This window comes from Sinocyclocheilus anshuiensis, unplaced genomic scaffold, assembly GCF_001515605.1.
Source record: "Sinocyclocheilus anshuiensis isolate Anshui unplaced genomic scaffold, SAMN03320099.WGS_v1.1 scaffold1146, whole genome shotgun sequence".
Lineage (NCBI taxonomy): Eukaryota > Metazoa > Chordata > Actinopteri > Cypriniformes > Cyprinidae > Sinocyclocheilus > Sinocyclocheilus anshuiensis.
In genome coordinates, this window is record NW_015539920.1 from 32,491 (window position 1) to 47,699 (window position 15,209).

Below are 15,209 nucleotides of genomic sequence, written 5' to 3' on the forward strand. Positions count from 1 at the left end.
GCAGAGCTCAAGGCCACATCCCAATTCAGCTCTTAATGTGGATCCAGCGGCAACATAAGTGGTTTTCATATGACATTTATCTTTCTGCCAGTACTTTTGTATGGGATACTGAGGCCTCCGTTTGTGTCGGGTGTGAAAAGTGTAGGCTGACATATGACTTTGGCCAGGATGCTGCCCGCCACCGTCAGGGCCTGGCAGATATAATATCCCGCGTCTGCCCGCTGGACCACTGTGATGGTCAGATCTCCACTAGGCGACACCAAGAAACGACTGTTGGGCTGCTGCGGTTGATTTGGAAACAGGAGGTTCTACACAAACAAAGAAAAGTGAACAAACAAGAAAAGTGTGAAGAGGATTTCCAGGGAAAATTTGCTACCTGAAACCCACCGTTCTTCGAACAGAAACACATGAGGAAAGACATTTTTGCATTAGAGGGGGTAAATTATTATCTGTATTATCAAATATTAAAATTCTGAAAGGAATTACGGTGGTGTGACTTTAAATTGCGCAACACAATGGCTCACAGTAAATAAAGCTTTTGCTAACACATGCTAACCCAGACTGTGTATATCTCTCACTGTGTGTATCCATTGTGTCCAAATGACTCCAGTAATTGCTTTGGGCTGCATTGTGTACTCACTCTGTCTGACATGGATGTTGTATTTGAAATGAAATCTGTTGGAAAGGGAGGAGGCCAGGTGATTCGAAGCTAATTCACCACCAGCGGCCGGTTTAGACTGTTCGCTAATTACGGCAGATAACAAGCTGGGTTCATTAATGGCCGTCATTGACCGAACCCTCATATTTACCTCAGATTTTATATCCTTGAGATCCCTCCACTCTTCCTTTCATTTTCTCTCTCTCTTTAGATTTCTGAGTCCTCATAGCTGACCGTCAGAAACCGAAAGGCATTAGCCGGATTCAATTACACCTAATGACTTTAATGCTCCAAATTATACTCCAAATTATGTTTTTTCTTTCACTCTTTTTTTTAATTAGCCTCTCACACATGATAGATGTTGGGTCCATTATCCTCAAGTGTGACTGAGAGGCTTCTCTCAACGTTATTGACTCAATAACTGCTTTAATTTTGCCTTTTAACAAATACCTTCATATCTTACTTAAGAGAGGAATGGCAGGACAGAAAATGTAATAGAAAGTTTTATATTGCATTTAATATTGGGATTAAGAATCAAATCCTCCAGTATTTCAAATTTTTTATTACTTTTATATGAATTTTTAACTAGCCTGCCATGCTAAAGCTCACTGCTACAATGCTAGCATGTTCTGGGTGGTTGCCAGTTTTGCTATCACTAAGGTCCTTTGGGTGGATGCTAGGTGACCCATTCCTAGATATAACTTGTATCCCTTCTTCAATATAAGTCTAAGGGATTTGTTCAACCGTTTTATTGTCAATACGCCTGGAGCATGTATGCTAACCACTAGCCCAATGCTTTCACAAAAATAAAAGTAGGTTAAAAAGAGAAAATTGTTCTCTCTCTTACCTGACTTCCTTCTTTCTGCCAGAAGACTGCCGGCTGTGGGTTCCCTTTGGTCTCACAGGGGAAACTGGCGGTCCGTCCCTGCGCCACAATCTGATCCCGCGGCCTGATCACGAACTGCGGTGCGGCTGAGTCAAGAACCAAAGACATTACCATTACACCCTACCCGTAGACACAAACACACACTGACACATACACGCTGATCGCTGGCAGTCAGTGGGAATGTCAGGCATCCACAGGCATTGACTGCCAAGGTCACTGAAACAGAGCTTCCATGCATCAGCCCGTTTCCAACACCATTCAGCCTCTTGGATTATCTGTTTGCTTTAACCACAAACAGCAAGGACAGCGACAGCAACCACAGGAAGCCATTCATCCAGGTGGGGCCGCGGATGGCGGTTCTGAATGAATGACGGCAGCTTTCAGGCACAGCCGTGCTGCAGTCACAACACCAGAGGGAGGGGTGGGTCATTCCGGTCAGGACACACGGAGAGGAGAAGCTAAGTGTGGACGCCACACCATGAACTTGAGTGGACAGTTCTTTTGTAAGGGGGTTTAAATGCTCGACTCTATTTACTCTAGCTACACAAAACAGTTTCTATTCCTGTATCGAAGACAAGCAGAGGTCACAAGCTGGACAAGCTTGGAAAACATTGAATTGCTGTTGGACATCATTCTCTATTCTAACTGCCAACTTGGGTCAAGTTCTCACAAAACAAGATTTTTTTCCTGCCTTATGCGTCACACTTAGCAAAGTATTTTTAACCTCTCAACTCACCCGGCACAGAAACTCAGCCAACATTCCTGCAGAGCACATTCAAATAAACCAATTAAAAGTACCATCTTCCCTGCTTTCCCGGTCTACACACACACACACACACACACACACACACACACACACACACACACACACACCCCAAGTCTATCTGTTCCAGAGGGGATTTTAAAGAGTAGAACAAAGCTAGTCATAAATAAACTGTGACTGCATCCCTGGAACATTCTTTAATGCATGTGTGCTGGCCTCTTTTCATTGGGAAGTGTCTGCTGGGAGAATGAGGCCCTGTAAGAGCAGAATAGCTGATCGGCTCCCATATTTAATTCATGACGGAGCACATCTGCTTCGTACTGGAGAGAGTTCATGAGTAAACACACTTCTGAGAGCTGTAAATAAACACACATGAGAACAACAGGAAAAAAGCATGCACACTCTCTCCGAAATGCACACACAGACAGAAAAATAAACAGAAACTGACATGACTAATCGAACAACTTCGCAGGATGCTAGAACATGTTGTTTTAAAGTATTTCAACTCAGCCAAATGTACACCCAGATGGTTGTGTGTGTTAGGAAGACTGCTGAATTATATTCATTAAGCAGAAGCCACAAGTTTTAAGCAATTAACACACTCATAAGCTTTTTTAGCAGAGTACTATCATAACCTATAATCCTATAATAAAGGTAGTTAGTACAGCCACAGGTTAGTATGGGATAAAACTCTACTTTGTTACTTTGCTATCAAGTTCATCAGGATGGGAAGGGGAAGTAGTGAAGCGGAAACAGGAAGTACTGAACCTCTACAGAGTTAGTTGAAGAGTTGAGCCAGCACACTGTATGCGTGCGTGTGTGTAGCAGGAGAGGAGGAAGGAGCACAGAAGGCACACATGCAGTATGAAGGAGTGACTGGGATGGGTACTTACCGACAGGGCGAGCTGAAGACACAACAATGGAGGAGTGAAGACAACAAAAAATGACAAAAGACAGACACAAACAGAAAGGACGAACAAAGAAGTGAAAATAATTAAGAACAAAAGAAACCAAATTCAGAATGAACAATGGCAATGTGTGTTTTTTAATATATATTTTATTTATATATATATATATATATATATATATATATATAATTATTATATTTTTTTTCATTTCAGCACAGTGTTGGTCGGTGGAAACAGATTCCACAGCAGAGATGCAAGGAGGAGAGAGAAAATGCAATGCATTTTATTCAATTTTATTTTTCAACTTCATTTGTTGACCGGAACCTTCAAATAATCATCACAAAAATGCTCATCTGGACTAGCACCACCCGGTGGCAGACACATTTAATGTTTATTTTTATTGTGTGAGAACGTGGACAGCTAAGAAAATCAAAATCAGCACTCCTGTCTCTCCTCCATAACTGACAGGTATCTCTATTCATATGAAGTCATTAAAATTGGGGGCTCGTCCGGGATAAAATTCAAGCTATGAAATCTGCTTCACCTGCAATAACGAGGTCTATATACACAGCTATCTGTGAAGAAGCTGAACCGGCAAGACAGAATATGGGCAAAATAGATGGAATGGCCAAGAGAAACTAGCTGACAAAAAAGCAGTTATTATTATTTAATGCAGTAGTGGAGCTGTCAAAGAGGCTGATGCCATATTGACATTAAGATGGAGCAATCACGCTCAGAGTGCTGTCCTCTCCTTCCTTCCCTCCTCTGTCTCTCTCTCTCTCTCTCTTTCTCTGGAAAGTGAGCTTGTGTAAAAACCCTCCACTCTGCATCCCCACACATCCCTTCATGGCTGAACTCTGTCTGCTTGTAAATCCCGCTTTCAAAAGGGCTGAAAATTGACGGCTGTCCCCATTGGCAGCTCCAGACCCCTCCTGAAGGCCACTGACCAACCCCCACCCACATGAGGAGCCCTCCACAGTGCATCTAAGCAGGTTGTTTTAATGTGGTGAGAAGAGAAGGGAGACTGAGAAGAGGTGGAAGGGGAGAGAGGGAGATTATGGCGAAAAGAAAAAAAAATGATTAACCTTGCCCACCCGAGCTGGGCTTTTCGAGGTCGGTCTGCACCAGTAAACTGTGAAATGGTTTCGCTGGTTTGGGCCGGAGTGCCACAGTGGAACTGAGGAGATAGCATGTTTATGTGTGTGCAGAGGGGGGGTTGGTGGCCTCCATTCTAGGGGGTGTAAATAATAAAAAAGGATTGGTGCCTAGGGCAAGATCCCCCGCCCCCCACCTACCTAAATTACACTTCAGGAGTTCATTTGAGACCCGTCAGGAGGTTATCTCACTCTTTTAGACTGAGACTACACCAAAAATACCTTACACTGCTATTGATTTCCAGTAAAGGGAAACCTTACGATAAAGTCAAATAACCAAGATCAGCACAAATGCACTGTTGGGTCTCTGAGATGCTCTAATATTTGGTTTTGTTTGTCAAATAAAAAAATGAATTAAAAAAATTATCCAATCTGTTTTTTTATTTTTTCTCTCTAATTTATCCCTTTAATGTATTTAATCTCTTTAAACCCTTAAACAGGTGGTGCAATTTAGGAATCCAGCAATCAATAATTATAATCAAGTAATCAAAAACAGTAATTAGTAATCAATGATGCAATCAAAAGCATTCGACTAAGCTGATTGCATGAGTTGCTTTGAAACACTTGAATGAAATGCACATTTCTGAAGGCAACCAACCACCCTGTGAGGCTGGAAAGTTGTAAGCAGTGTCATTTAACTTTTGTGGTAGACTTGGATACTCAACTGACCTCTGACCATGAGGGTGGTGGACGCCTCCGTTTTTCCAACTCTGTTCTCAGCTACACAGGTGAAGGTTCCTTCATCGCTCGCTGTTGCCTTCTTTATCCTCAGCACATAGTCGTCTTTATCATATTTAATATCATACCTGAAACACATATGAACAGAAGATGAGTATAGCAATTAGAAACAACTTCTGATTATGTGATAAACATATGTAAGCACAGTATACACTACTGGGTTCAGTAAGACTTGATTTATTAGATATAAACTAGATATAAAATACTTTTATTGAGCAAGGATGCATTGAATTGATCAAAAGTGCTATATTTCAAATAAATGCTGCACTTTTGAACTTTCTATTTTTTTCTGTTTCTTTTTTCTTTTCTTTTTTTTTTTTAAATCAAATAAATGCAACCTCAGTAAGCATAAGAGACTTATTTTTAAAACATAAAAAAAATCTTACCAACCAACCCACACTTTTGAACGGTAGTGTATAATACATAAGATATATTAAAATTATCATTAAATTTGATAACACATCATAGCAGACGCTATTTAGAACACCACATTAGGAAAATCTGGTACAGGTGCATCTCAATAAATTAGAATGTCGTGGAAAAGTTGTGTCAACTCAAATTGTGAAACTTGTGTATTAAATAAATTCAATGCACACAGACTGAAGTAGTTTAAGTCTTTGGTTCTTTTAATTGTGATGATTTTGGCTCACATTTAACAAAAACCCACCAATTCACTATCTCAACAAATTAGAATATGGTGACATGCCAATCAGCTAATCAACCTTTTCCACGACATTCTAATTTATTGAGATGCACCTGTATATTCAAAGAAAGAGCACTGTATAGAAACACTGCATTTTGTTATCACTGACAGAGAAAGATCAATTATTCAACAATGACACACACTCTACAGACAAGGAGGAGGCTTTCTACTGGAACCTCAGATGCTTCCAATATTTATGAGGCATCCGATGTGTGTGTGTGAGAGAGAGAAATGGGCGTATCTGGGAGCTAATCATAAAAACAGGCCGATTCCAGGCCAGACTGTACAGAAAGGGATTTGAGATGTAGAATCCAGCCTTATTGATCTGCACCTCTCTGGCAGCTCCTATGTACTTCAGCAGCACTATGTCCTGGAAACTGACAGCCAAAGGTGATGAGATGTGTGTGAGTGTGTGTGTGTGTGTGTGTGTGTGCGTGAGGTGAAAGTGTGGTTGACAGGCCTTGCAAGTTGGTCCTCTTTGTAGTATTTTGCTATAATTGGGATTTCTGGAGAGTGTATGCATGTCTGTGAGCAAGTGTGAGAGGGTGTTGTGCATAGCGGTTTTTGTCTGACAGTTAGAAAACACTCTGTCTGCTGTCTGTCACTCCAGATCCGCCCTTCCACAGGAAGCAGGGCTCAGAGAGCACGCCATGTGGCGCAGGAGACAGGCTGATCCCTGACATGAGGACCAATAAGACCAGAATTATTCTTCTAAAGACTGTTGTTTATGAAGACAATATACAGTCAAACCACAGAATGTATGTTGCTTCATTAAAAAAAAGGGGAACCAGATGAAAAAAAGGGGGGACCAGAATAAGGACCAAGAAGAATATTTCACCGTAGTGATATATATACAAATATATACAGTAGATAGAAATATATACAGTAGAAAGAAAATTCAGTTTATTTGTGTTGTTTTTCTTTTTGTTTTTGTTTTAGAATTCGCTTTAAATTATATATAATGTAAAACGGTATAATTTAATTTAATTTATATATATATATTATTATATATAATATTCTATATATGTATGTAAAAATATACAATTTAATATATATTCGCATTACAGTAATAATACAGTTTTATTTATTTAATTATTTATTTATTTATGTATCATCAAAATAAAAGTATAAATATATATTATAAAATTATAAAATTACATATATATTTGATTTTGGAATTGAAATATAACCTGGCTATTCTCAGCTTTCTAGAGAATCACTCATAATGGGAACGAAAGAAAGAAATAAATAAAAAGAAAGAAAGAAAGAAAGAAAGAAAGAAAGAAAGAAACTTAGCACTATTTCAGCTATAGTCAGATTGCTTTCCTTGGTTACGACTGCTAACTTCACCATACTACTATGTGACATATTGCATGCGTTGATCATATATGTAAGGTCACAAAGTCCAGGGTCACTTCAGGTTTAGGAGAATAAAGCTGATACTGTTTGAATGAAAACAGAAGGAGAATGTCACTGCACAGAAGCTAAAGATTCCGATGTATCAAGTGTCTTTCTGACAGAGCCTGAGGCAAAGTCTGATGTGATTGGATGTAGAGAGAGAGAGAGAGAGAGAGAGAGACGGAGGTTAAAGAAACAACATAAACAGATGCAAATCAGATGTTCAACCACTAAGACTAAATATTGTATGAAACAAGCCTGGTAAAACGAAACACTGAAACAGTAGCGCTCTGTATGTGCTTCCTCTCTGAGCTGGATCTGGTCTCTATTAGGAGAGGAATGCAATTACACATGAAACAGGGCAATGCTGAGGATACACTACACTCCATCGGCTCTCCAAACAACACACACACACATATTACGAAGCATGCACTGCTGACAGATTTGGGGTGTAAACATTTGCAGACACAGCTTTTGAGTGTCTTTTCCTTGTTAAATTGTACTTGGAACTCAGAGTTGCTGTGTGCGCCAAATGGCCTGGTGTTACTTTGACAAGCTAATAACTTCATATCTCATCTCTGTATGAACAGCACAGGCATCCTGACAGCAGCAGAAGTTTGTGAAATTCTGTAAGAGAATTCCACATTGACAAGAAAAGGATTTGGTGCTCCAATCAAACGCCTTTTCCAAAGGTTTTCACCTATTAAATGTGACTAAAACGTTGTGTTTTGTGAATGTGGGTGTCTGTGCGATTGCATAACCTGAAGGTCAACTGGTTTCCAACCCGTTATCTACCACATACGCGAGCTCTTTAAAGTCAGACATCTACATAATCAGAAGAGAGAGAGAGACGATGAGGAAAATACAAGTGACTCTGCACGATGGGCGACGGCTGAGAATGTCAAAATTAATATAATCTGCCGCTTCAGAGACAGGAAATAAAATAAGACGACGAGACACGCGTTTTGTCTAGGCTGGGTCTTGTAGTAATTACGTGCTGTGAGACTGAGTTATTTAATTATTAGATTGCCATTGTTTCTTTCTAAAAACCTAATTAATTTCTCGATATGCTTCTTGGAAAGGAAAGAGAAGAAGCATGTTGAATTATTACCTGACAGATACACTGATTGTAGCACTCGCTGAATTAATTACCATGTGTGTTTTAGCTGACAGCTGAATAATGCAGATTAATTTAATTGTTTCTTACAAAACTAATAAACCAAGAAAAGTCTTTATAGAAATGCACAGAAGGACATTTGTGATCTGATGAAAGGAACATGGTAAAGTACAGTAATTATATCTTAATCTTTATGAATTTATTACGTTTAGCAATTGGACACTATAGGACAGAATATAACTATGACGAATGACGTCAATGGACTAACAATAAACCAGTGTTACTTTAGTATCATTGAAATAATACAGTTTTCATTAATAGTTTGAATCCATTTTTAAATACTATATTATATTATATTATTACAATATTTTTCATATTACAAAATGGATAATAAATGGATAAAAATTCAACCACACTAGGTCTAGAGCCCATATTACAGTACATATTCTGACATCATTATTAAAATATTAAAATATGCCATGAAATATCATTACAATCTAATATGCTTTTTTTCCCCAGGATTCTTTGATGAATAGAAAGTTCAAAAGAATAGCATTGAAATATAAATATTTTGACAGAGTATACAGGTGCATCTCAATAAATTAGAATGTCGTGGAAAAGTTCATTTATTTCAGTAATTCAACTCAAATTTACTGTCGATTTTGCTCAATTTAATGGATCCTTGCTAAATAAAAGTATTAATTTATTTTTTTCCAAAAAAGTAGTGTATAATAATAATTCAGATAAAAAAAAAAATAAAAAAACATAGGACTTTTTTGTAAGAGTTAACAAGAGTAAAATGAGTAAAATATTAACTCAGTAAAAAGAGTAATAGGACAATTTGCATCCTTTCTCAGCCCTATGATCATTTCCCATTTTTCATGTGTTTTTTATGAATTCAATCCCAGATTTATTGCTTTAGACACAACGTATCTGGTCTGTGACTAAATCTTTTTTTATATGTCCTGAAGGATGATCTTTGTCAAAAGCATTCTCATCCTCTCTCTCTCACTATCACAGTTTGAATGAAGAGGCCTGAGGGATCGTAACGTCTCTTTTGCTGTTCCAGAGCCTCACCTGCACCGGTCCACCTGCAGCCTCACCTGTCTTTACCTTAGGGCCTCAGCACAGAGCAAAAAGAACACCAACCACTGAGGCCCATGACGCAGCTCTGGCTTATATTATCTGCACGGGGCCTCACGACAGATCTGGTGTGTTTCTGAAAATGGGCCTCAGCATGGAGCTCAACACCTACATCACAGACTGTGCGAGTAGAAGTTTGAAATAATGCTTTAGATTGGCAGACGTCTCTGCCAGCGTGTCCCTGTCTCACCTCCCGCGGGGGACATCAATTTCGTCTTTTTTCCAGCGGACGGTAGGCTGCGGGTCTCCCTGCACCTGACAGCGAAATTCCACCGCCTCCTCCTCCAGAACCACCTGGTTAATGGGCCGTCGTAGGAACGTGGGCCTCTCTGAAAGACACACAGTGGAGAAAAGGACATAAGGGACGCAGAGACATGATTCACTCGCTGTGACTCAGCATCCAGTCACAGACCCCGAACAGAAGCTCTTGCAGAGATTTGTGGTATTATGTAAGAGTATCAAATGCTTTTGTGTTCCAGCATGTTTTATGACTAACGTGAAGACACAGGCATAACAGAGTAATTAAACATGACACATTCTCTCACGCTGGAAAAATCGGAATCGTTCAAACTTGCTTGTTTACAAAAGCATCAACTATGAGCTGAGATGTTAAACATTTTCAGAGCATGACTAAAATATTTTTTGGATATTTTAAGGCTTTTTTGTAGTTTGGAAATGTCAGACAAGAGTTGGCACGTACCGAACACAGTGACCTGGGCCGTCTCACTGTCTCTCTCACCGACCATATTGGTGCCCACGCAGATGTACATGCCAGCGTCGCTCTTCCTCGTGTTGGAGATCATCAGTTTCCCTCCACGGATCTGAAGGGGAAGACAGGAACGTTACAGTCTCTGCGACAACTCATGCGATAAGTTACTGCAACACTCTCTGTGATGTTACTTGAAGTTAGATGCCTTGCTCAAGGGCAAAATAGATGTAGTTTATGATTCACCTTTTGATGGTTTTGAAACTGTAATGTTTTTGACTCAAGGCCGGATCATTAACCACCATTCCACACCTCAAATAAAGTTTTCTTTGTTGCAAAAAATGTGTCAGTTAGTTTAGAAACATTCATATTTGAATTATACATGTTTGTAGTATATTGGAAACATGACCAGACAGTTTTTGCCAAGTCTCAGAATGATTTTGCCCTAAAACAAAAAATGTTTTGGTTTTGAAAGTTGTTGTTTTTTTTTGGTCTTGCAAAACGTTTTAGCAAATGAATGTAGATGACTTTTTTGATGTTGTGATAATGATTTGTTTTCTTTAAGGGTTTTAGAGAACAAAGCAAAGCAAACGAAACAAACAACAAAACAAACAAAGCAAAGCAAAGCAAAGTTTTTTTTTTCTTGCAAAAACAAGCAAGTGAATTTAAAGTTTTAATTTTAGATTTTGTTTTATATTTACCCAGGGTTTGGGTAACAAAACAAAACAAAATTAAATTTAAAAATAATTATAATATATTTTTTATAATTTATAAAATATTAATAATATTTTTTAAATAATAAAAAATCAGATCAAATAAAAAAAAAATCCATACAAACAAACTGAATATGAATAGGGTTGCAAAGAGGCAGAACATTTCTGGTAAACATTCCAGAATTTTTGGACACTTTCCAGGATTTTTTGGAAACTTTGGGGAAAATTGTGAACATTTTTGGGAAATTTTTCACCCCTTTGCAACCCTAAATATGAATAGATCCTGACTCTCATTCTCACCTTTATCCTGTTATCCTTCTCATCAAATTGGAATGAATGAACGAATGAACGAACGAATTAATTAATGAATGAATGAATTAATGAATGAATGAATAAATAAATAAATAAATAAATAGTTCCTGTCTCTCCTGTTCTCACCTTGATCCTGTCATCCTTCTCATCGATTCGTACTTTGTCTTTCTTCCAGTAGATGGTAGGCTCCGGGTGTCCACGAGGGGGAACGCACTCCAAGATGGCCGGCTCTCCAGCAGCCACCACCACATCCGTAGGGTTCTGTCTGAAATCATCACGTAACACTGAGAGAGAGAGAGAGAGAGAGAGAGAGAGAGAGAGAGAGAGAGAGAGAGAGAGAGAGATTAGCTCATTATTTAACCATTTGCAAATTTAGTCATGCTTACAATCCCAGAGGCACAAATAAATGTTCTTTTGTTGCTGAAACAGATGTCATTTCATTAAGTCCTCTAAAATGCTAACACACTCCAGCAGTGTTCAAATGTTAGCTCCCATTCAACAGGGTGCAGAGAGACACCTGTTTGAAAGTTCTGTTAAGTATTTTGAGGTCACGGGAACGACAGACGCAGTAAATACAGTTAACCTCATTATAATTTACTAATTTAAATTCTATAATTTATTAATTTAATTTATAATAATTTTATAATTTTAAATTCTAAATTTCAAGGTGTAAATTATTAACTTGAATATAATATAATTTTACATTAAAAAATAAAGGAATCATTTAAAAATATATAATAAATGTTAACAATATAATATGATATGATATATGAGATATGATATGATATGATATATGATATGATATAATTTTACATACCAGACATACAGAAATACAATACTAATCAAATTATGTCAAGATAATTGGCAAGACCACACACACAAACCTGTGGAGTGGATAATATGGTAATGTGCACATATAAATCAGTTTGTTTTTACCATCGTGCAATGCAGTGCTGGTAGCTTGTGTCAGCATCAGAGCCGGCAAAGGTCAGAACGCAGTGGGATTACAGCACAGAACTGGCCTAGAGCAATATCACACTCCTACTGCACTTTATAACAACAACATACTGATCGAGAGAGAGAGAGAGTTGTCTTCATCAACATCATCATCTTCACCCTCCTCCTCCCTAGCATACTAGCATTAACAGCTGCACAAACATTGCTGCCTCTATCCCACAGCCACTCACACGTTATTCTCGCTAGTACAAAATCTACTGAGAATCTCGGTCACAGCACATTTTAACTGTCCATTCATGTACAAACATGTTTTATATGTGAGCAGGGACAAAAAGAGAGTCTCTGTGTCAGGTTTTGTGTTTTTAAAGGGATAGTTCACCTAAATATGATGGTTCAGTCATTGTTTACGCAACCCTAATGTCACTGCAAACCTGTTTGACTTTCTTTCTTTAGGAAAATAAGAACCACTTTACTTTTATAGTCCTTTGTGCACCATTTGAAGCTGCAGTATTGTTTGTGAAATTTAAATGTCGCTACAAACATGTATGATTTTCTTCCTTTAAGAAAGTAAAAGCAACTTTTAGGATGCTTTTATAGTGTTTTGCATAATTTTTTGAATCTTTAAAGCTCCAGTTTCATTGCAATTGCATGTAAAAGAGTGACAGTTTCTTGTATTTTGTTTGATGGAATATAAATACTGACAGACTGTTAAATACACAGACACACACACACACACACACACACACACACACACACACACACACACACACACACACAATATTCAAAGTTGTAAATAAAAACAATTATGAGTATGTTTTACTTTCTATATAAACATTTCATGCATAATTCAATGTTACTTGCATTTCTTTGTAAATATTTGTGAAATTTACTAGCATTTTCTAAGTGAAAATTGTTTCAAATTAAATCAACACCTTTGTTTTTTGTTCAGTGCAGAATTTACATTTTTGGGTAAACTATTCATTAGAAAAAAAAAAAAAAGGACAATTGGAAACACTGTAAAAAATATATATTAATGAGAATATTAGTGTTTTACAAGAAAATACTACTTCAGTTTTTTTTACTTCAAAATTTAATTCAACTTGCGTTTCTCTGTAATTGTTTGTGAAATTTACTAGCAATTTCTGAGTGAAAATAGTTTCTACACCAAATTGGTTTTAGTGCACATATAACAATATCAGGGCTACAATGTAGCAATTACTGTATAAGTAGCTTAATTTTACAAAAACAGAAGGTCAAATGGAGGTGTATGTACTGGCAACCAAACACCTCTCACCTTCAAAAGCCGCACTTCCACCGTTAGCCTAACAAGACTGTCGCTAGCCAACCCGCTAATGACTTCCGCCCCATGCTAACGCCTCCGACTGGACCCTTGGCTCCGGAACACAAGCTCATCACAAACAATATAATTAACTCTTAATGAACCTCTCTGCTCGTTGTTCTGTCCTCTATGTGCACTTCCCAAATTCAATTTAGCCTAATCCCGGGCTTTATGGTAATGTATAGCTCATTAAAATGTTAGCTAAAAACTCATTAAAATTCACTCAAAGTAATAGCTTCATTACTGTGATATTGCTGAAAAGCAAAGACAAAATGAGGAAGATGGGGAGAAGGAGAGTGGAATGATGAGAGAACAGGATAAAAAAAGAGAATGGCGGCTTTCTAATCACTTAATTGTGACTGAAAACAGCATTCATTTGCATAATACACACAGACACTAGGTGGCTAATTTTCACTGTGACTTGGTAATTAAACACCTCTCATAACTAAGGACACAATTAAGGAGGCACTTCTGGGTCTGTAAGAGATGCCAAATGTCTCCATCTTCCTGTGTTAAAATGACACCCTGACCAGCTGCAGAGTGTGGAGACCCGGTGGATGCTGATACCATGGTGTGTATGTATGTATTAGGGGTGGAACGGTTCGCGGAAAAAAATCGAACCGTACAATTCTCCACACACTGTTCGGCACGCGCTAGGACCGCGGTTCAACTTAAATCTGACAACGCATCTGTAATATGGTTTGCTATAAATAGCTGGAATATGAGCATTTATTCCGTCATCACCCGGGTGCTGAGGCGTGCGCACACACAGGTGAGATATTTTAAGCTCAAATATTAAGCTCTCTCTGAAGTATTGTGTTTAAATGGACAAATTCACACAAAAATTGTGTCAAAATGCCGACATAGCCAGCTGAATGTACTGTATCAGCGCACTGGATCAGTGCATTCTCTTAAAGTGACAGCACTTTCTTAATATTAATCAAACAGCAACAACAAAGAAATCACTCACTGCTCTTGACTGAATAGACTTTGTAACTTTAATAAAGATTCATCTTTAATTTATACAGTCAAATATGCAATGCTGTTTTACATTTCATTACTTTATTCAATTTCTGTACCTAAAAACTAATGTTAGACCTACCTAAAAAAAAACTGAAAATCACTGTTTATTTTATTTGTAATCTATTGTATCTATTTGTGCTGTTGCTTGTAGTTAGATAGATTATTCTTATTTATTAATTTATTCATCATTTATTTGACAGTATAGTTTTTCCCTAAACATAGCACATACCGAACTGTACCGAAACTGTGACTCTAAAACCGTGACACAAACAGAACCGTAAGTTGAACCGTTCCACCCCTAGTATGTATCTGTCTGTCTGTCTCTGTCTGTCTGTCTATCTATCTATCTATCTATCTATCTATCTATCTATCTGTCTATCTATCTATCTATCTATCTATCTATCTATCTATCTATCTATCTATATATCGTCGATCTGTCCATCCATTCATCCATCCATCCATCCATCCATCCATCCATCGATAATAAAAAATTAAATAAAATAAATAAAAAGTCTTCTGTTGCCATGCAATAGCTTTGTTTGAGCAACAGATTGAAATTGAAAGTTTTTCAGTGAAAATGTGAAAAAGAGCAGTGTCATCATTTCACACAATTTGTGTTCCACAGAACAAACAAAATCATACAGTTTTGAGAGGAGGAAAAAAAAAAAAAAAAAAAACCGTTCAAGAGAAA

At 37.7% G+C, this 15,209-nt stretch overlaps 1 protein-coding gene across 1 annotated transcript in view; it reads right to left on the minus strand.

Moving 5' to 3' along the window:
- The window catches only part of LOC107686519 (roundabout homolog 2-like), a 308,586-nt gene that overhangs the window by 26,633 nt on the left and 266,744 nt on the right, over nucleotides 1-15,209 (minus strand). The window contains exons 3-9 of the mRNA XM_016483555.1: nucleotides 11,326-11,483; nucleotides 10,169-10,289; nucleotides 9,659-9,797; nucleotides 5,039-5,175; nucleotides 3,201-3,212; nucleotides 1,506-1,630; nucleotides 95-308 (exon numbers count right to left, since the gene is read on the minus strand). Coding sequence (XP_016339041.1) covers nucleotides 95-308; nucleotides 1,506-1,630; nucleotides 3,201-3,212; nucleotides 5,039-5,175; nucleotides 9,659-9,797; nucleotides 10,169-10,289; nucleotides 11,326-11,483 — 906 coding nt within the window. The remainder of the gene's footprint in view (nucleotides 1-94; nucleotides 309-1,505; nucleotides 1,631-3,200; nucleotides 3,213-5,038; nucleotides 5,176-9,658; nucleotides 9,798-10,168; nucleotides 10,290-11,325; nucleotides 11,484-15,209) is intronic.